General features: G+C 40.3%; 1 protein-coding gene across 2 annotated transcripts in view; it reads right to left on the bottom strand.

The window, feature by feature from the left end:
• Nucleotides 1–654: 654 nt before the first annotated feature.
• The window catches only part of LEMD1 (LEM domain containing 1), a 40675-nt gene continuing 18459 nt past the window's right edge, over nucleotides 655–22870 (bottom strand). The window contains exons 5-10 of one of the 2 annotated variants that reach the window (XM_063451366.1): nucleotides 19922–20005; nucleotides 17529–17606; nucleotides 17177–17260; nucleotides 15999–16091; nucleotides 14479–14537; nucleotides 655–2114 (exon numbers count right to left, since the gene is read on the bottom strand). In XM_063451366.1, the coding sequence (XP_063307436.1) occupies nucleotides 1856–2114; nucleotides 14479–14537; nucleotides 15999–16091; nucleotides 17177–17260; nucleotides 17529–17606; nucleotides 19922–20005 (657 nt within the window). In that variant the 3' untranslated portion in view covers nucleotides 655–1855. The remainder of the gene's footprint in view (nucleotides 2115–14478; nucleotides 14538–15998; nucleotides 16092–17176; nucleotides 17261–17528; nucleotides 17607–19921; nucleotides 20006–22870) is intronic. The other variant, XM_063451374.1, reaches the window with a different exon arrangement.

Raw genomic sequence — 22870 nt, 5'->3', positions numbered from 1 at the left:
ATAGTCATTCATCATTTTTAAAATTAATTTACTTCCTGTACATTGCATAATGCTTCTAGGTTTACATTGGATATTTAGTTCTGCTCAAGTCTTAAGTCCATTTCATCTAATTAAAAGCGGTGTCCAGTTAAACTACAGTTCCCATAATTCTATGCAAATCCTAGGCTGCTGTAGTTAAACAGTTCAGCTGCAAATTAAGAGGTAGGTCTAAAGGGGGCTGGAAACTTAGCACTGTGCCAATTGTTAATCATCCTACAGGTTGCTCTGACAGGGGGAAGATATGCAGGTTACACATACTACAGGTAGTCATTTTCTGCCGTTAGCAGGCAGGATTGTATTCAATAAATGCTAGCCAACTCCAGCTGTGCATTATTACAATACAGTACCAGCCAACACAAACAACAAATCCTACTTCCAATTCTATCGCTGTGAAATGTTCTAAGGGCAAACCATTTGGGAATTCTCAAAGATATTTATGTACATTTTGGAAAATAATTTACAAAAAAAATCCATCTGAATTCTTACCATGGCCATGCAGTTCAATATAATGATAAGTCCTTTGACGCCTTTCATAAAATGATTTTCATGTTAACACAGCAGACAGAGCATGGGATTATCTTAATCTCGAATAAAGGAAGAGATTCACAGAAAGCGGAAAATAAACACATTCTTTATTTAAACAGTGAATTAAATAACTTTGCACGTATGCAACAGAGCAAAAAAAAAAAAATACAACAAAACAGCAGGGAGGAACCAAGTGTTTAACCCAGTCATTACCAATAAAGACCACTGCGAAGGGGAATTTTACAGCAAAATGGTTCACAACAGCTAAGGCAATAAAACAGTCTGCAAAAAAGCATTTAGAGTGGAGGAATCCCAAGACAACATTTAATTTTTGCTATAAATCACAGTTAAGTCTTTTAGTCAATTTACAGGCAGGTAGTGTATCAAATATATAAGAACATAACTCAGCTGCTAAATTCAAATGGAAGACCTTCTGTGAGTGAGCAAAATTAGCAAGTCACTTTGGGAACAAAAAAGGGTTAAAAAAATGACAGTTTCCTTAACACATTAAGGCCATTTAACACATTAAAATGAATGAGTGGCTTAGTGCGCCCTAAACCTCATCCAAAGCATCTCACATGGAAAAAAGCCTTCCTAATCAAAGGCCTTAGGAGGAACACACCATGCATAAAGTCTAGCTTTAAACCAAACAGCAATGACTCTAGAGGAGAACTTTGATTATTATTGGTATACAGGCACAACTAAAGTTGCCCACGATAATAGGATTAGCAGTGGAATATATTCCCAACGAATAAATAGCACTTCAAGTTCCAGCATGTGACATGGAAGTATCTTTTAAATGGTGTGCATTGTTGCAAAAAGGGCAGCAGAGCTTATGCCATTACCTTTGCTGTGCTTTATTTTTTTCCCTTTTCATTTGTCAATGGCATACCTGGATTTACAGAACATTTTCAGTCCTTCGCAGTATAGGTTGGCACCTATTTCCGTTATTTTATAACTTTACACCAAGAACTCTTAAAAACAAATTTACTGCAGGGCTCTAGAATCCAGTTACAAGAGGACAAGCTGGTCTCCTGATGTGACTTAGGACAGGGCAGATCAATTTCACCCAAGGATTGTTTAACCACCACAGCTCTAAATTCCAAACACCAGGAAATATAAAACCAGTCTCCAGAGCGCCACGTTCTTTTGAACATTCTCCATGTGGATGAATCTTGAAGAGCCACAATTTATTGTGCCAGTGGCAACCACCAAGTCTTTCCAGTTCATTATTTAAAACCGCCATAGGACATGCCTTCAGCAGAGGCTCTCTAGGTCTTTGTAGTACACCTCACGGCTGTGTTTCCTTAGTTGTCTCAAAGAGAATCATGAAGGGGTTTTCTGAGCTGCCTCCGACATTGTACAATAACACTGCAAGGAGAGTGATCAGAGCAAATAGTGCTATTTGCAAGGGTACCGAAACCAGGCGTTCTTTACCAGTCTTGGAGCCCTTCGCCTGCTCTTGTATTCTTGCCCTGGTGGCAATATCATCGTATTTGAAATGTATGGGGCGCCCAGCTGCTCCTTTAATTGGTTTCCTGCGTGTAGCACTGCAAAAGAAAGACATTGATTTTAAGAGATAGATCTATCTATATACACACACAAAACCAATATACACTGCTAAAAAAAAAAAAAAAAAATAACATCCAAGATCTGAATTAAATATTCTTAAAATCGACTTAAAAACAAAACGGAGAATAAGATTTATAAAATTATTGAAGATGGAAAAGTTTTGTTGACCCCAGAAGATATAGGTAATTCATTCAAGAAGTATTACGAAAAGCTATATAACCCTACATCATACACCTGCAGAACAGGCTACTGAGAAGTATTTACATAAAATAAAATTTCCTAAAATTACTCCACTCCAAAGAGAAAATCTAAATCAAAAAATATCAGACAGAAGTAGACGAAACCATAAATAATTTACAATCATCAAAAACACCTGGCCCTGATTGTTTTTCTAATTTATTTTTTAAAATATTTAAAATAATTATAATACCTAATATAACTGCAACGTTTAACGAAATTGCCTCTTCAGGCAAAATAACACGAGAACTATTAAGAGCTAATATCAAGCCTATTTTGAAACCTAACAAAGTTCCAACAGAAATAACAAATTATAGGCCTCTCTCTTTAATAAATATAGATGTTAAATTATATGCTGCAGTATTGGCCAATAGACTTAACTTATTACTTCCTGAACTGATACATAGAGATCAAATAGGGTTTGTTAAAGGTCGCCATGCTAGCGATAATTCTCGTAGAATCATTGATTTGTTTGAATATGCTCAATTAACAGAGACGCCCCTTCTGACCCTGTCGATTGATGCAGAAAAGGCTTTCGACAGGGTCGGATGGGGATATATGAATAGAGTTCAGACTGCATTTGGCTTGGAAGGTTGGATTGCACTTGCAATCAGGGCTCTTTACAAAGGTCCATCGGCAAGAATAATAGGATATGATATATGTTCAGAATGGTTCGATATTAACAACGGAACGAGGCAGGGGTGCCCATTATCGCCCCTGCTATACGTTCTCTCAATCGAACCATTTGCTATAACTATTAGAGAAAATTTGGGAATAAGAGGTATGATAATAGAAGTAGAAGCAAAGATATGCCTTTATGCAGATGACGTATTAATCTCAATAACAGATCCTGATATTTCACTTTCTAATTTAATGCAAGATATATAAAATTATGGAGAGGTGTCAAATTATAAGATAAACTTCCATAAAACCATAGCTTTAACAATTAATATAAATTCTCATATACTAGGTTCTCTTCAAGAGAAATATAACTTCCAGTGGACTAAAAAAAAAAGAGTTTCAATATTTAGGAATTATTTACGGCAAATCCTCAAAATATAGTAGACACTAATTTTTTTTAAATGTTAAAATACACCAATAAAACTCTAAAGGAATGGCGTCCTTTGGAGATTTCTTGGTGGGGGAAGAGTCAACACAATAAAAGCATATGTTATCCCCAAATGGGCCTATCTTTTCAATATGATTCCATTGAAAGTTCCAAAACCTTGGCTAGACATGCTCCAACATTCATTTTCTAACTTTATTGGGAATGGGAAAACACCAAGAATAAAATCTCAAATTTTAACAAAAAAAAAAAATCAATCAAGGAGGAATGGCCTTCCCACTTATCAAAGATATATACAGTGCCAATATAATTTCCCATATACATAAATTTTATATTTCTGATTCAAAAAAACAACCCTGGTATCAGATAGAATCAATAAGAACAAAACAGAAGGATCTAGCGCTCCTGATTTGGGATAAGACTAATTATAATATTCATTTAATGCAATCTAACTCTATGATTGTATCGCATCTTATCGATGAATGGCAACAAATCAAAAAATCAATTAAGATATCAAAAAAGATAATTGAAGGAGCAAATATTCGGGCTATCGAAAGAGTTATTCCAGACCTAAATCTCTCCAAATGGAGACTTGAGAAAGATCTATATTAAAGATCTCCTTCAAAACAACAAATTGCTGCCATTTAATAATCTTAAATCTAAGCTTAATCTCTCTGACATAGAAATCTTCTCTTATAGGAGTGTAAGAGGATTTCTAAATGAGTCCTTATTAAGAAAGGATTGCAGGGGGGCGGGGCCGGACCGCCGAGCGGAGCGGTCGCAGGGAAGATCAGCTCCCGCACACAATGACCCTATAAGCCCACTACTACTACAGATTAAACTCATCCAACGTACCCATCACTGCGACCCTCGATGGATGGGGGCCACCGGACCGGGGAGAGGCTTGCCTGATGGGTTTTAGTCCCCCGGAGGGGAGTTCTCTGCCGCAACAGGTGGGAGCTCTCTGGGCGGTGGGTGGAGTGGACGGCCGCCGCTCCACTATGCTGCCACCCGGAGCCCGATAGCCACGCTGCACTGGAACGGACCTGGCCCTAATCCCCCCCCCCCCATGGACCGGGGGGGTAATCCCGGTCCGCACCCCGTGGCCGCACTCAGAGTCCTCGCAGAGACGGCCGGAATCTAAGATGGCGGAGGCCGCGTGTGACAACATTGCCTCATGGCGCCTGACACAGACTGCCGATCCCCGCAGAACAGACATGCCAGGCACCTCACAGTGAGTAGGCAGAGCGGGGCCCCTAAGAGACACCTACCCCCAGTGGCAGATGGGAGAAGGAGGGGGGAGAGGCACAGCGAAAAGCGGCACCATAGCTACTACCACCTGCGTCATGCGCAGAGCTACTTTCCCTCTGCCAGAACCGAGGGCCGGAGCCCTAAACACAACGCGCCCCCCCCCCCATCAATCAACCCACCAAACAGCATCCCATATCCAGCAGCAGCCCAAGACCACCAACAAGCCACGACTATGGACACGCAGCAGGATGGGGAAAGGCCCATGGAGGGAGAACAACAAGCTACAGATCAAGGGGACTATGGGCGAATATGCCTCACGTGAGCAACCTAATGTCACCTCATGCACCCACATTTAAGGACTTCCACATGCCAAGTCGAGGCCGATATACCGACAACAACCATCATGGACAGGCTCAGAGACGCTAACTGCTGATTATCCACTACAGTCTCTATGCCTTCCGTACCATGTGGGGACCACGGAGTGCTTGAGGACTGATATTGCATGTCACTGATGACCTCTTCCTTACCCTCATGACAGCAGAAACGTCTCCTCATATGTACACAGCCTGGGGGAACACTCTCACATAAACGACTACACAAGGCCGTATCCATGCATACAACACAGCACTATACTCGACCACTTATTGCTATGCACACATGGGAGTACCAGTCTCTGATGGCCCGGGGTGACTGATTTCAAGCGCTGACTCACTATATGCTTACACCAAGTTCACACAAGCGACACATACTCGACTATATATCGTGACAATATAAAAATGTGCACAGTAACTCTATGCTATGCCTCTTAACTTAACAACCTATGTATAACAATGAGTGTATGCCGTTGGGGCACTGCAAATGTAATCGCATCTGCTTATCTCTTGCACGCAAAAATAAAGAATTAAAAAAAAAAAAAAAAAGAAAGGATTGCAGTATTAATAACTTTGTTTATAGGATTTTTGATAAAAAGGAAACAAAAACAATATGTTCTATTGCAACTGATTTGATTAGACAAATTTACTCCGATACTTACCCCACAGCTAAAAAACAATGGGAAAAAGATCTTAATATTAAATGATCTAATAAGGCTTGGTGCACACCTATGAAATTACTTAGAAAACATATACATTGTTTAAATTTAATTGAAACTTTTTTTTTTTTTTTAAAGTTCTCCATAGGTGGTACCTAGTACCAACAAGGTTGGTCAAAATACCTACATCTAATTCCTCCCTGTGTTGGAGATGTCTAACACATGAAGGAGATATGTTACATATTTGGTGGAGTTGTCCAAATATTTCCAGTTTTTGGGATTCAATATATAGTTTAGAGTTTTAATATTAAAATAAAAAAATGTCCACAAGTAGGCCTACTTCATCTCAATTGGGATAGATTCCCCAAAGATCAATTAATATTGATCATCCATTCTTTTGTTGCATCAAAGATACTAATAACAAGAACTTGGAAACAAACTACTACACCAGATATGAAACAATTTATAGCTCAATTGTTGTTCCAGCTTGAGATGGAGAGAGGAGTTGCATGTTTAAATAATGATGGAAAACATATCTATAATTTTGATAACTTAATAAGAAAGATTAAAGAACGTTTTAAAAGAACGCCTGCGCATGCTGATGAGGTGGCGGATGATCTCCTGAGGGATCTCCTCCCAGGGCCAACTGCACCAGCATATGGTCTCACAAGAGGTCTGAGGATCTCATCTCTGTACCTAATGGTAGTCGGGCTACCTCTGCGAGCACATTGAGGGCTGTGCGGCCCCCCAAAGAAATGCCACCCCACACCATTACTGACCCACTGCCAAACCGGTCATGCTGGAGGATGTTGCAGGCAGCAAAACATTCTCCATGGCGTCTCCAGACTGTCACATGTGCTCAGTGTGAACCTGCGCTTTAATCTGTGAAGAGCACAGGGCGCCAGTGGCGAATTTGCCAATCTTGGTGTTCTCTGGCAAATGCCAAACGTCCTGCATGGTGTTGGGCTGTAAGCACAACCCCCACCTGTGGACGTCGGGCCCTCATAGAGTCTGTTTCTGACCATTTGAGCAGACATGCACATTTGTGGCCTGCTGGAGGTCATTTTGCAGGGCTCTGGCAGTGCTCCTCCGGTTCCTCCTTGCACAAAGGCGGAAGTAGCGGTCCTGCTGCTGCGTTGTTGCCCTCCTACGGCCTCCTCCACGTCTCCTGATGTACTGGCCTGTCTCCTGGTAGCGCCTCCATGCTCTGGACACTACACTGACAGACAGCAAAACTTCTTGCCACAGCTCGCATTGATGTGCCATCCTGGATGAGCTGCACTACCTGAGCCACTTGTGTGGGTTGTAGACTCCGTCTCATGCTACCACTAGAGTGAAAGCACCGCCAGCATTCAAAAGTGACCAAAACATCAGCCAGGAAGCATAGGAACTGAGACGTGGTCTGTGGTCACCACCTGCAGAACCAATCCTTTATTGGGGGAGTCTTGCCAATTGCCTATAATTTCCACCTGTTCTCTATCCCATTTGCACAACAGCATGTGAAATTGATGGTCACTCAGTGTTGCTTCCTAAGTGGACAGTGTGATTGACTTGGAGTTGCATTGTGTTTAAGTGTTCCCTTTATTTTTTTTTTTTGAGCAGTGTATAATGCAAATATATTTTGGGTTGTGGGAATAGAGATTACTACCAGTGTGTTAATTATGCACTAAAAGTATATACCTAAAAAGATTTCATATGTTCTTGCCTCCTTGGTGCATGTTAATTACTGTTGCATTGGATAATTTAATCAATTATAGATGGATAGATAGAATCTATAAATTCTAAATATTTTTTTCCACAATAACGCAGCTGTATCGCCTTTAACTATTTTAAAGGATCACTATAGGGTCAGGAACACACATGTATTCCTAACTCTATAGTGTTAAAACCACCATCTACCCCCCCCCCCCCCACCCCCACCGGGCCCCTCATGCCTCCATAAATATAGGAAAATCATACGGTTTTCAAGCCTGAAGCTGTAACTACGCATGCTGTTAGACTCATAAAAACAAGCAGTGTGGACATCAGAAGTGGTAGCCTGATCCAATCACAGTGCTTCCCCATAGGATTGGCTGAGCCTGACAAGGAGACAGATCAGGGGCAGAACCAGCATGATTCAAACACAGCCCTGGCCAATCAGCATCGCCTCATAGAGATGAATTGAATCTCTGAGGAAAGTTCAGTGTCTGCATGCAGAGGGAGGAGATACTGAATGTTTGGATGCATTTTAGGCAGCCATGACCTAGGAAGGATCTCTAACAGCCATCTGAGGAGTGGCCAGTGAAGGTATCACTAGGCTGTAATGTAAACACTGCATTTTCTCTGAAAAGACAGTTTTTACAGTAAAAAGCCTGAAGCTAATTATTCTACTCACCAGAACAAATTCAATGAGCTGTAGTTTTTGTGACTATAGTGTCCCTTTAAATGCATTTGTTAAATATACTCCCAACAGTCTAATATTTTCACGCAAGCAATAGTAGATGCAACTGTAGTTAAATATACAATTTTTAATTTCAAAGTGATTATAATCTGCAAGAAATCTTCTAAAAAATAATTATAAATCAGCAGCTCAAATTAAATTTGAGTTTTAATGCAAAGTTTTCCCTGTGTATCTACTGAAATCCAGATTTTCAAGATTAATGTGTGAACCTGTCCAACGATATGCATTTGTACAACGCTACGGAGCGTTTCATTACCAAGTCACATCTTTCTATGTAATATATTAATGGATGCTTGCATATAAAAGAAATGAAAAAAAAAATACATTTTATAAATTAAATACCATTTTTTAATTACCAAATATGCCCATGGCAGCCATGTGTACCCCCTGGGTCCCCAAATTATAGTTCCAGTATGATCATTTTAATTGTAAAATCACACACTACCAGTTAAGCTATTAAATATACGCAGGGTTATACTGTTAACTAGGAATGGTCAGGAAAAGACTAGCAAGCCGCAAACATTTAATGCAAAATTGGTGAATTTAAAGAAGATTTCCAAATTTGCCATACCTCCAGTTAAGCGAATTTGAGCTAAGACTTGCAGTTGCATGGTGATTTCTACACAATTCAGGGTTTAGTGAATAACACTACTCAGTTCTGAATATCTGCTTTGTAATCATATGCAGTGACAGTTCTCTGTAAGGTTGCCCTCTGCTGGACACTTTGCGGTACTGGAGAAATACATTCCATATTGCAGTATTCTGAGCTTTCTTTATGACAAGCCCTGTATACATTTAAGTGAATCACCATGCAAGGTCACAGGTTTGAGAGTTATATTTTGTTATAAATCCTAGAATCTATTGATTCCCAATCCAATCACCAGCACTCCAGGGTTTAGGCATTGCCCAATTCTCTTACAATAGGGTTACTGAAACTGTACACTGGTATGCCACGTGGGCTGGACACCACTATGATGGAATATTTGCATTTTAATACAAGAGGATGTTGACCTGTTTGACCAAAACAAGCTGTAGGCCTCGTTAGTACCAGGGTTGGACAGATTTATTCTGAAGGAGGTTAAACTGACACTATTGGCACCCAGACCACTTCATCCCATTGAAGTGGTCTGAGTGCGGTGCCTTGGACTGCTTAACCCTTTCAGAGAAATTGCAATATATACATTACAGGGTTAAGACAACCTCTAGTGGCGGTCTTCCCAGACAGCTACTAGAGGCGCTTCCTGGTATCTGATGTTTAACTCCATGAAAGGACACGGATGTCCAAACATCTTCAAATTCCTCATAGGAAAGATGACTCAATGCTTTCCTATGGGGAAGGTCTAACACTTGCTGCACATTAGATTCCTCTATCAGCTTGACATTGTGGAAGGAGATCTAGCCACGGCAGAGGGACCTCGGCGCTGGAAAGACGCAAGTGAAAAAAAGGGTTTATAACCCTTCGGAGGTGGATGGGACCTAATAAGTTGGGGACAGGGCACACTATAGCGTTCAGAATGCAGGTCTATATTCCAAACGCTATATTGTTTCTTCAAAGAAATATCACTGTATGGTCTAAGAAGGGCAGCTAACAAATCAAAGTCAGATTTAGGTCATTTTATTCAGCTAATGAATATCCAGGTCAGTAATAGAAGAAATACTGAATCTAGAGATTAGAAGCTCTAGTGGATTCTTTAATCCAGTTTGTGGCTTTCTGCTTCATTTGCTTTGGTGTAGAAGGCTGCCTCACTGACAAAAGGCAAACTGAAGCTGAAAAGCAACAGGCAGTGAAAGAGTGAGATCCATGGCTGCCTCACAGCTCCTCTAATTCTGTAACCCTTGGCGACTGCCGTGCTCGCTCTATTCAAAGGCAGATGCCAAACTGATAGAAATGACCAACAATGCTGCATGGCAAGATATTTTAAAAGACTTCTCTACCTAGAGACTGCTTTGGCTAAACCTTTTCACTTGTTAATTTATTTACACATTGTTAGAATCCAGGGTACTAAAAGCCTGTAAAAAAAAAAAAAAAGAAAAAAAAAGTCCAGTGTGGTTTCTGGGCATATAAATCAATTCTTATTTTATGCTTTGCAAGGCAAAGATGTTTCTACAAATAGGCACATAACGTTTTAAGTATGAGAACGCAAAAAATAAAATCAGGGCCTGTTCGTACTTCCATGTGGGTTGACCCACACATTTGTTTCCCAGCTAACACTTTGCAGGGAACCAAGGTTGCAGAGTCTGCACTTTATTTCTACATACTGATTGACTGTTCATGAAAAGTGCTATACTGCAGTATGCCAAGTTATATACTGGATGACAGTCAGCCAGTGCCAAATGAGTTCAGACATCTAGGTAATGTGATTTCTACAGCTATGCCATGCTGTAAGGTGGCAAGCAGGATCCAAAACAAGTCAGACCTCAATATTTTGCCAGTAGATCATGCAATATTCACAGGGTTTTTGCAGAAGTGAGAATTCAAGGTGATTTCAAAATGAATTAAAAATTTAAGGCCAGAGTAGAAGAATGGAAAGCATAGCCAACAGACTTCCAGTTCAGTTACTTTGACCTTAAATATAAAAATCACTTTGAATGCTCACTTTAGTGAATAAGTTTACGGTTTGTTGTGCATAGTGTACATATCAGTCGATCAATGGTCAGCGTTTCTGAAAAATCTAATTTCCACCGATTTCCCAGAAAGCTTTGAAAATTTGATTTGATTTGAAAATTACATGCAAGGATCTCTGGGACATGTCAAAGTAGGAATACAAGACTCAAAAGGCAAACTGATACAATCCTACATTACAATAACTGTACTCTGCACTAAAGTGCCTGTAAAAAAAAAAAATGTGTTCGTACTTACTCCGTCCACCAATATGTTCAACTATGCCAAAGATTAATTTCTTGGCACAAGCTTCCGCTAATGTCATCCATGTCACTGATTAAATGCACCTCTATGAGGAGATGCTAATGGACCGGGTGGCATTGGGCTCTGCCCCTGATCTGCCTCCTTGGCTGACACCAGAAGTGATGATCTCATGCAATCACAATGCTTTCCCATAGGAAAGCATTAGATTGGCTGAGATTGTCAGTTCTGAGGATCTCAGCCAAGGACCATGCCAGAAGGCAGAGCCAAATGCCACCCAGGCCAATCAGCATCTCCTCAGAGATGCATTTAATTATTGCATATCTAAGTGGAAAGTTCAATGTATCCATGCAGAGGGAGGAGACACTGAATGTCAGTGCTGCCCCAGGAAGCACCTCTAGTAGCCATCTGAGGCGTGGCCAGTGGAGAGTTATCACTAGGCTGTAAACACTGCATTTTCTTTGAAAAGAGTGTTTACTGCAAAAAGCCTGAAGGGAATGATTATACTCACCAGAACAAATACAATATGCTGTAGTTATGGTGACTATAGTGTCCCCTTTAACATTAATGGCAATCACTATCTATAATTAAAGGGAACGGCTATGGGGTTGGCCTGTGCACTAACTACGCCAATCTATTCTCCGGCCGGTGGGAAGAAAATGGTTAATGTGCCTTCAAATTCTAACTATACTTCCCACATTTTTAAATGGCATCTATACATCGATATGATAGTTTGGACCAGCCTCATATCATTATTTGAAGATATGGTGGTGAAATTGAATAATTATTAGCTTACAACTTATGTGATAGACAAATGTGAATTTTCTTTTCTTGAATTGAAAATAAAAATCCTACTGGATGGTGTTAAATTAATCTTCATAGAAAACCTACAGCTAATGGTTTTCTGCACTGGGATAGTCACCATCTATCCACAGGTAAACCTGGATTTACAGTAACTCGTTTCTTAGATGATTTATTTTGTACTTCGTTAACATAATTTCATAGTCTTATTAAAAACTGACCTTCCACCTACTGTGTGCTTCACCCCTTTGGTTAATATTTAGGATTACATTTTAATAATACTTATCAATAATAGAAGTTTCAGCCACTTTGACATCTTACTTTTAGAAATGTGTCCTATCTGAAAAACTAGTTTCTCATTTGATATTTCCTGATCAGTATTACAATAATAATGACACGTAATGCGGTTTATTTTGATTATGGTTTATGATCGATATCTTGTAATGTAGTGATTTTTCCTCACTGCAGGTCCGTTCAAGTCTTGCACAGTAAATTCCTTCTTAGAAAGGTTTGTGGGATTCATATCTATGGATTGTTGATTTTTCCCTAACATTGAGGGAATTGTTTAGTCGATGTCCCCAGTTGGTATTCTCTTCCCCTAGCTACACCCTTTTGAGGCAATGAGAGCTTCCTTTAGAGTTTGGAGTGTGATGCTGGGGAGAAAAACTACGTTGCATAACATGATCAGTCTGGCCGCAACCATGATTCATTTAGCTGCGCCTGGTTCACTGCACACAGGGTTCAGGGCAATACTTTTATAATTTACATATATTTTACACACCTACTTCCAATACATGGCGAGATATCCCTGGCCACAAACACTAACCAATCATGGGTTGAGGCGCCCTATTTCAATCCCAGAGTATGATTATCTATTTTCCGCTTCAAGAGATTATAGGCGAATTGCCATTGGGGTTTATGATAACGTTGACAATATAACTCGTTTCAACTGACAGAATGAATGTATAATTGCACACTTTGATTTTACTTTGCAAGCAGGCCTTTCATTTTTTATTTGGTTAAGCAATTGATTTCAGATAGGTGCCCATGAAGGCACAGTGAAAGGGCTATGAATCTTGTAGATTAATAGTGCCATTCAGGATTCTGTGTTTACTTTGAGGACTTCACCTGTAAAATTTGCTATAGGTCCTTTTAGTAGCTCATGTTCACATATATGGTAGTTGCACTATTTGTCACATAACAGTCTAATACATTGCTGGCTGTTAGTGTTACTCTGTTGATTAGCCCCGTGTTTATATCTATTTGAGGCATTATTCAAAAAAACAGGTCAATGCATTTATATGGTATGCTACTCTGCTCTTATATTCGGACCTCCAGTTAAAGGACCACTAGTCACCCAGACCACTTCAACTCAATGAAGTGGTCTGTGTGCCAGGTCCCCCAGGTTTTAACCCTGCAGCTGTAAACAAAGCAGTTTCAGAGAAACTGCTATGTTTACATTGCAAGGTTAATCCAACCTTTAGTGGTAGTCTTCCTGACAGCGTGCGAAAATCGCATTGAGCACGCAGAACGTTTATAGGAAAGCATTGAGAAATGCTTTCCTACGAGCGTTTTTAATGCGCGCGCATGTGCATTGGGCTCCACTCGGGTGCTGACTTCGGAAGGGGAGGAGTGGTCACCAGTGCCGAGGGAGCCCGGCGCTGGATAAAGGTAAGTGGCTGAAGGGATTTTAACCCCTTCAGCCCAGAGGGAGGGGGGCACCTAAGGATTATATAGTGTCAGGAAAAAGTTTGTTTTCCTGACACTATAGTGATCCTTTAAGCAGACTTTAAGTGAACAAACCACTATTCTTCGAGGTCCTTTTATATGGTATTAAACTTAAAGGGCAACTCATTTATGTAATTGCTAGGGTCTCATTAAATACACACTATAGGCACCCAGACCACTTAATTTTAATGACGTGTACTGGGTGCCATGTCCCAGTCTGTTCAAGCCTGCAATGTAAAACACTTTACATTGCAAGATTTAAATCCCTCTAGTGGCTGACATTTTGGTGTAGAGCAGCATTTGCTCCGCATGCACACTAGCCTACCAAGGTTTTCCTATGAGAAAATATTGGATTTGTTGAGACGATCAATCTTGAGGAGACGGGAAACAGTTGGGAAACCGTCGCCGTGAGGAAGAAAAGGTAAGTAAAAATACATTTTTACTCTTTACAAGGGGGAGGCAGGGACCTGAACCTTTAACAGTGAACAATGCTAGGAATACACATTTGTATTCACAAAGCTATAATGCGCCTTTAACGCCAAATAGCCAACTTTGCTGTTCATTTCTCATTAATGTCTCCAGCATAAAACAAATTACCGTACTTGCACAATTTCCAACTTAGTGGACTCTACATGACACTGCAATCAGGATCCCAAAGATCTAATCTGTGCAGTTCACATCCAATAAATCCCAGTTTCAAAAACCCTAATCAATATGGAATATGGAAGACCAGGTTCTATTCAGTTTCAGATGTCTTTGCTTGAAGCGTCATTTGTTTTCTTGGCTTCATCATTACCCTTTTATATAAAACTCACTAAAAGCTCATTGTTCCAGGCCGATCATTAGCCATACCTCTGGTTTCACTGCTTGCGCATCCAACACAAACATTCATCTCTATTAGGCAAGGCGAATTGCAAAGAAATTACCTCATTCCAAGGAGAGACTGGGACATTGGATCAAAGATTTCAGAAGCATCAGCATCAGACTGTAAATATAAAACACATTGTCACTATGTCTGTCCGGATCTAACAGTGAAACATTAATCCAAAGGGTGCACAACAGATTACAGTTAAGGGGATTAGGACAAATACATAAAGCTAGGATGGAGCAGTAAAAATAGCCCTGTATAAAGAATTATATTAAGTACACTCGTAAATGCATTCTTTTCTGCTAAAGGACAACTTTAATGTATTCTGGAGATAATGCATTAAAATCATGAAAATAGGACTTCTATATGAAAATGCTCTCTGTGAATGTCCCTCACAATCACTTCTGATGCCAGGGTTTATATCTTGTATAGTGAAATCTGCAGAGACATGGATACAGCTGATCCTGGTCTTTTCACAATGGCGGTCCTCTGCATCTTTTCAACTGCTGTGGCACAAAGGTTTGTGGGTTATGTACATCATAGTAATCATGTATTTATATATCTATATCGATCATATATACACGATATGTAACTGCACACATTTGTGGTATTCCACTGGCTACTTAAGTCACATTTCTGGTGCATGTGCTTTTTATTCACGGGTTCCGTGATAAGCAGAAAGCAGGTCAGTGAAAACTGTACACGGTCACAACAAAAAACCCCTTTTGTCAAATATCAATTTTGTTTCCTACTTATTAGAAGGAGATAAAATGCGGAGTGTGACATTGGTTGCAAATAGTCCCCCAGATACAGAATGGCTGACATGGTGTCTAGGCAAAAGGTAGAGTGCATATCTAAACAAACTCATGTTGCACTTAGGATAAAAGCAGATAAGCAACACTGTTATACAGGTGCACCAGCATAGCAGCCCACCTAACAGGTAAGCATCCCTGCATCGTTTCATCGCAGATATACAAGAATATATAAACCTCAACAGATACAATGTTCAAAAAAAGACTTTGCACCTTACGTCCCTGGAATATCCCTTTTAAATGCGAGTTCCCTAGAGCAGACCAGCGTTTAGCAAAGGTTTTCATATACTATGTGTTTTAGCAGAAATGTCTACTTTTCATCTAAGATGATCAAAAAAATTCAATACCTTAAAGAATTAATTTTAAAAAAAAGTAGGCGGTCCTAAATAGATCTACTAAAAGCCAAACATAGAACACCTTAGAACATTGACAGGGATGGTACCAAGTCTATTTATAAAACATGTGAATGGTAAAGAGGTAGAAGAGTTGCCGTGATTATGAGGAGCATAAAGTAATGAACGCATCATGTGCAAACTGTGCCAACCACAACCATTAAAAGAGGAGGTATGAAAGGCCCACTGAGAATAAACACCAGGTACTTCATATGCTATATAGGTTGTGAAAAAAATCAATGTATATTTAGAAACAAGAGCGACCATGTCTGTTTTATAAGAAGAAAACAGACTCTCTGCATACTAGACCGTGTTCACTCTCAGGAGTGAGCCAATACAAAGTCCAAGTGCCCATTAGGAATAATTAATATTGCCTGTTGTCTGCTCCGTGCCTTGTATAAGCAGGCATTGGGAGTGTTCGTTGGAGTTCTGTAGGTCATTGTGTTCTTGTCTGCAGTCATTCTTTCCTGATTAACAGAAATCAGTTGGACAGCATGTATAAACATTTAGCATGAAGAATTTATAAAGCCCTGTATGAACATCTAAGCACCATATAGCGCATAACACTAAAAGTTTAAAATGGAATAGTCTTAATCTGTAAATGACATTCTGCGCATTACTGCACATGTAAAACAAAAGTTCATTTAAAGTTAATTGCCATCAGCCCATTTTCAAAATTCTAGCCCAGGCATAGGCAACCTTCGGCACTGCAGATGTTTTGGACTACACCTCCCATGATGCATTGCCAGCATTATGGGTGTAAGAGCATTATGGGGGATGTAGTCCACAACATCTGGAGTGCCGAAGGTTACCAACCTAAAAATCTAGCCCCCAACCAGCAGCCACCAGGATAACATCACAGCACTGCTTACTAATGTTATTGCATTAAGTTGGCCTTTCACATCTTGCTGGTAGCCAAGCATGCTGTAACCTCTCCTTCCAGAAACAAGAACTGCGATAAGATTAGAAAGAGGTGGTAGGTGGGTACAGTGAAATATATTGTGATAGAAAGTCAGAAATATAAATGTTGCAATTTACTTTTTTTTTTTTTTTTTTTTGATTCAAAAAAGTCCAGCACTCATCCAATTCCACATAAGACATTCAGGTTTTACTCCAGTGAGCATTCAAAGTGAAGTTTCAATTTAAGTCCAGAGTAGCAAACTGGAAGCATAGAGGTTTTAACTTTGAATTCTCACTTTAGTAAATAACCCTGCTGGAATTAGACGAATTCTCTAAAGAACCCAATATACCAAAACACGTTTCAGATATTTTGGATGATCAAGCACTGATTTGCTTTACACAATGGAACTGAAGGAGATTTTCATTACATTGTTAAACCTGCCAAAAGATTTTACTAAGGCACTGAATTGGCATTTAAAAAGCAAGAAGGCCACTCCAGTTTACATTCAATTAGTCACCTCCCCAAGGCATGGAACATTTACTTGAAGGCAAAGGCAAAACGCAGTCCTAAGTATTCTTCTACAGCAATTTCTTGTTTTGTATACATCCCACTCACACTTAATGATAACATAGGGAGACCATACTTAAGTACCTGGCTTGGAGTTACACTTTTGTAATTCTCCTCTCTCCTGTCAACTGTAGCATGGCCCAAGGATGACCTTCTATCCATCTGCTTATTAAATCAAATTTAGCAGAGTCAAAATGGTTGCTGTGAGCAAGTTGGGCTATCAAAGTGTGACCTTCACCATGTGTATACACTTAAAAAAAGGTTTGTAAAAAAAAATAAAAAATCCTCAACACCAAATTAATTTGTGTTTCTATGAGAATATGCTTATTGGAAATATGGTGAAGTGCTCAAAATGTGTAATTAGGGAATATTAATAGTTTTGGATCAGGTTTGTTGTTGCCAGATCCTTATAAGAATATACCGTACTTTCCTGCTTCAACATTTTGGTAACACTGAAGTTATCCCCTAATGTAGCCAGATTCTGCTTATATTCAGCAGCAAGGGATGCTGGGACCTGGTAGGAGAGAATGAACGGCACAGTTTAAACAGATAGTGTAGCTAGGGGTATTTAGAATCTACCCTACAAAAATAGGACACGAACGAATCAATATCCAGATCAAGATTAACAGATCAGTTGTGATATTAACATTACATGTGCTATAACAAGAACAACAATAGTGGCTAGAAAGGGTGGCTAACAAGGCAGATTTGTATTTTCCACTACCGTGTGCTACAAACCTCTCCATTTAGGATTGCAGATACTGGTAAAAAAATAAAAAATAAAAGTGTATTGTTGCAAAGGAATATTAATTGGTGTATTTAGAACCGGGAAAGGCCAAGGTAGGAAGTGCTTTGATACAAGGAAATATGTACAAAGAGCAATTATTTGCCATGGTTTCAAAAGTGAAGTAATCAGCAGGAGCATGTCATTGGACTTCATAGTAAGTGTTCTAGGTTTATAATGCTGCCCCAGAATTGTCCTTTATACTAAAATGTCCCATGCGGGTTTGACTAACAGGCCATCTGATTTTAGCAGGAATTATCGCTGTAGAAAGAAAATTATCAAATCTATGCTGGCAATTATAGTATTTTGTAATTAGATTTCTTAGGGACACTATAAAGCTTAACCATTGTAGTCCATTTGACAATTGTGACACTTACCTGGGACTCCAGCAATCGGGTTCCTCTTAAAAAATATCGCTACACAGAGGTTTCACTTTAGGGATATAAATTTCATCCGTTTAACCCCTTAAGGACCAAACTTCTGGAATAAAAGGGAATCATGACATGTCACATGTCATGTGTCCTTAAAGGACCACTCTAGGCACCCATACCACTTCAGCTTAATGAAGTGGTCTGGGTGCCAGGTCCAGCTAGGGTTAACTAATTTTTTTATAAACATAGCAGTTTCAGAGAAACTGCTATGTTTATCAATTAGTTAAGCCTTCCCCTATTTCCTCTAGTGGCTGTCTCACTGACAGCCGCTAGAGGCGCTTGCGTGATTCTCACTGTGAAAATCACAGTGAGAGCACGCAAGCGTCCATAGGAAAGCATTATGAATGCTTTCCTATGTGACCGGCTGAATGCGCGCGCAGCTCTTGCCGCGCGTGCGCATTCAGCCGACGGGGAGGAACGGAGGCGGAGAGGAGGAGGAGAGCTCCCCGCCCAGCGCTGGAAAAAGGTAAGTTTTAACCCTTTTCCCCTTTCCAGAGCCGGGCGGGAGGGGGTCCCTGAGGGTGGGGGCACCCTCAGGGCACTCTAGTGCCAGGAAAACGAGTATGCTTTCCTGGCACTAGAGTGGTCCTTTAAGGAGTTAAACGGAATTCATTGCACAGTATCAGCTGATGCTCTCAGCCAATGTAATAAGTCCAAAAAAGGATGACATGGATACATCTTACGTATATAGGGAACTTCTACTTTAGCAATATTTGTGAACAGGGACTGACAACAGGTGGCCAGTTAAGCATCCTACTGTTTGAAGCCAATTTCACTTTTAAACAATTGAGGGCAGCATAATTACAGGGGGCTGTAGTTAAGGTGCTTAGCGTTCCAGTTTATAGCTATTTTGTCACCTTCAGAGGAGTTTTCAGATTTTGAAAAACAAAAACAAAAAACAAGTGACATCCCATAACAGCCAGGGAACACTTAAATAATTACATGAAGTGCTCCCTCGTAGGTACCATCTTCAGATCGTGGCACCTTATTCACCAGTGCTGAGTCAGTGTTCTACTTTTCATGTGAGTACCACACAGGTCTATTGAGGATCTTGTGGGGCTGCAACATTCTCCCTCGAGTAGACCAACTCTTGTGATGCACAAGAAAATCAGTTTCAACAGCCATTGCTACGTACATAATTAACAAAACCAAACAGTGGAATTTCTGCTCTTTGTCAACTTTGGCTTAGACCAATGCAACTTTGCCTGGTTTATCGTTTGTGTTAAGAATATTTCATAAAGATTTTTCTTCTTTTAGAGTGACAGAGCATCTAACAACAACAACGTATATCACAGGGAAGTTTACGTAAATAACAAGGTCAGATACGGAAAATGCAGATTTGCAACATTTGTTTGGATATACATAAAATGTAGGAGAACAAATGTTTTACTGTTCAAATAGGCTGGCTTTGTTCTTTAAAATACATGTGCAGAAATGTTCAAGGTAAGCCAACAGCTTGGATCAGTCAGAACATTTTAAACAAAAAATATAATATGAGTAGTGATTCCCCAAAAATACACCAATCAGCCAGTGCAATCAGTGATGACATGCAGAAGATGTGCTCACTGTGAACCCCGTGTGAGTATGACAAGTTGAATTAATTGGTAGCATTACATGCGTGTATGGGCCTGGAGGTGGGCGCATAATGAAGCCTTCAGATATAGAAACGCGCCGAGAGACCGGAACATCTGAGAAAATCTAAAGGGGATTTGCAAAGTGTTAAAACCATCTAAGAAAGGAAGACAATACTTTATTAAAACATTGCACTCAGGCAAGAGAGGCTCTTGTGAAGACATGCAAACAAGAGTTTTAAACATTAAAAAAAATATAAGTCATTATCTCTTTTAGTCAATTCATACATTATTCAGCCGCTAACCCATCACATACATTGAGAAACAGAAGCTCCATACTCTCCAAGTCTGTGACATGTGCATGAGACAAAATAAGGGACATTCATCGTTCTAAGCTAGTAATGTCTGTGGTTATGCACTGTGCCATTATAACCTTTTAAAGACCCTTTTCCCATGAAGTTATTTGCTACTAGAACATGCAGAGATATCAGAGGGGTTATTGATCACGGATGCAATCAGGATTAAAGGGACATCGTCACCTAGTGGTCTGGGTGCAGTGACTGTCCCTCTTAAGCCTAGTTTTTAATAACATCAGTGTTAAATCCACCACTAGTCATTAACAGCCAAAGGAGCTTCTGCTGCACTGAACGAATATACATGAAATGGACCACCATATGTGGAAGCCTGAATGAGCGGCAGTGAGGATCAATTGGATCGGACCACTGGATTGCGCCATGCCTCCTCGGATGTTGCTGGAGGCAGAGAGGTCAGCAGCACTGAAGGAAAGCGGTAAGGAAAGTGTTTTACAATTTACTGCAAATGGGAAAGGGGGGCCTATATAGATCTAGTGAGTCACTGTATAGCACTGGAAGCATAGGTGTGTATTCCTAACACTATGGTGTTCATTTAAGTGCTATAATTCCTAACCACAATTTGATCGCTAACTGGACAAAAAGACCTACTTGCGTGCATTAATTTGACCTCCTGCAAAGTGGATTTATATATGTCACATATTCCACAATATAATACCAGATGCAATTAAAAATGTTCCATTCTGATTAGTCACCATGTGGCATCATGTATGGTGTATTCATGGGTAAACTCAAGAAGTGGACCACACAGCAGGAAGAGGCCATTGGTTTCCATGGTAACTGCACTGCCTTTGAAAATCTGGCAGGACATGTAGTTCATACACAGGTTGATGTAAAACAGCAATGCAACATGTTTCTAAGAATGTTAGGGCTGTGATGGACCGCCTGGCACCCCGACCGAGTGCCTCTGTCAATTGATGCTCCTAGTGCTTACTGATGACTCCAAGCACTTCATCGGACACCATAAGCACCGTAGACCCCACAAATCGCCGCAGCTTAGTTTGGGGTCTCGCCATCCCTTCCTGGATCCAGGGACTCTGTGGGAAGGCCTCAAGAGATTATAGCAGGAACAGCTCTTATAAGAGCTAGTGATTAGAACCCAAGGGAGTATAATGAATATAGCAATCCCCAGTGTGAATCTAGCTGTCCACTCCACACATGAGATGAGACTGTTGAGGGTGAAGAGGAACTGGTTTAATGGTAGCCACACTGGCCTTTAATGACAATCCCCATGCAAGGGTACACCCCCACATGGACCTTGTTGGGGACTCCAACACAAAGACACAGACCAATAAGAACAGTGATTAAATACCTGACACTCTCATAACATACAATTCCTTCTCCCTGCTTGGGAGATAATTGGATCAGTAGCTGTACTAATTCTAATCCAATTATCTCCAAGCACAGAAAACACCCTTTTTTTAAAAAAACACCCCAAAAGTACCCTAAAAATACACAAATGTTAAAACACCTGATAGTCATGATCTGGGTGACCAACATATCCAAAAGTCACGCAGATCAGTTCAGTGGTTCAAGAATTCTATGGAAGTCATATTTTGACCGACCGCACGGTCCCATGCCCAGTTCCAGAGAATCAGACTGTGCGGCCGGTTTACTTCGGGGATTCAGAGTACCGTTCGAAATATCGAATGTAGCCATTCGTGGATAAAGTCATTACATGTCTCTTCTTCAAAGGGTTTTTTACCGAACGCAGTTTGAATTGCCGATCGATGGAAGGTAAAGTTTTAGCAGTGTTCGCGCCGTCGAGTGTCCGATTTGAGTTTCATGAACACGACGACCAAACACAGCTCATTGTACTCGCGGCTTAAGATGGCCGTCTGCCACGTGGTCGAATGGCACTTCGAATGGCTTTGGGGGTTCGGGAGTTTGAAGTGCCACTTCGAAAGTTTGAATGTTTCCGGTTACCAGTCCCAACAGGCACAAAATGTGTTTTCAAATAGGGTTTGAAAAAAGGAGATAGGGTCGCACTCAATCACATCAATTTAAACACAGGGTGCTAGCTACTGGGCAAGGGTCAGCAAAAAAAACCCCAAGAAATGTATGCATATAGAAAGAATCCCAGGCACTCACTGTGATTGTTCTTCAAGCAGATTTATTGCAACGTTTCGACCTCAATGGAGGTCTTTTTCAAGCTTGAAAAAGACCTCATTGAGGTCGAAACGTTGCAATAAATCTGCTTGAAGAACAATCACAGTGAGTGCCTGGGATTCTTTCTATATTCAAATAGGGTTTAACACAGGGGCCATAGTATCAGGGTAAGAGACTGGCAAGTATGTCCCTCCAATAACCCGTGACGAGGTCCAATTCGTCACAGGGCTATTATGTGGAGGTCATTATCAGTGTGCATACAGAAGATATCATTTAACCTGTTCACTCCAGCTTTTTTTTATTCCATGTGTTTGTGGCTTTTAGTACATCGCAATTTACTGCTTTCGCTTTAGGTGCACCCATGCATATTATATATTTCTTCAAAGGACAGATGGGGCTTTCTTCTGCATGTATGTGCAGCACAACATTTCACATTTATTAAAATGTAAGGGGACATAAGATAATTTTTGCACTACTAGTACAAAAACAAAACTAAAATCAAAATCTGTATA

This window comes from Pelobates fuscus, chromosome 1, assembly GCF_036172605.1.
Source record: "Pelobates fuscus isolate aPelFus1 chromosome 1, aPelFus1.pri, whole genome shotgun sequence".
Classification (NCBI taxonomy): Eukaryota; Metazoa; Chordata; class Amphibia; order Anura; family Pelobatidae; genus Pelobates; species Pelobates fuscus.
Note: the sequence above shows the minus strand (reverse complement) of the source record. Positions and strands in the feature narration are given on the sequence as shown.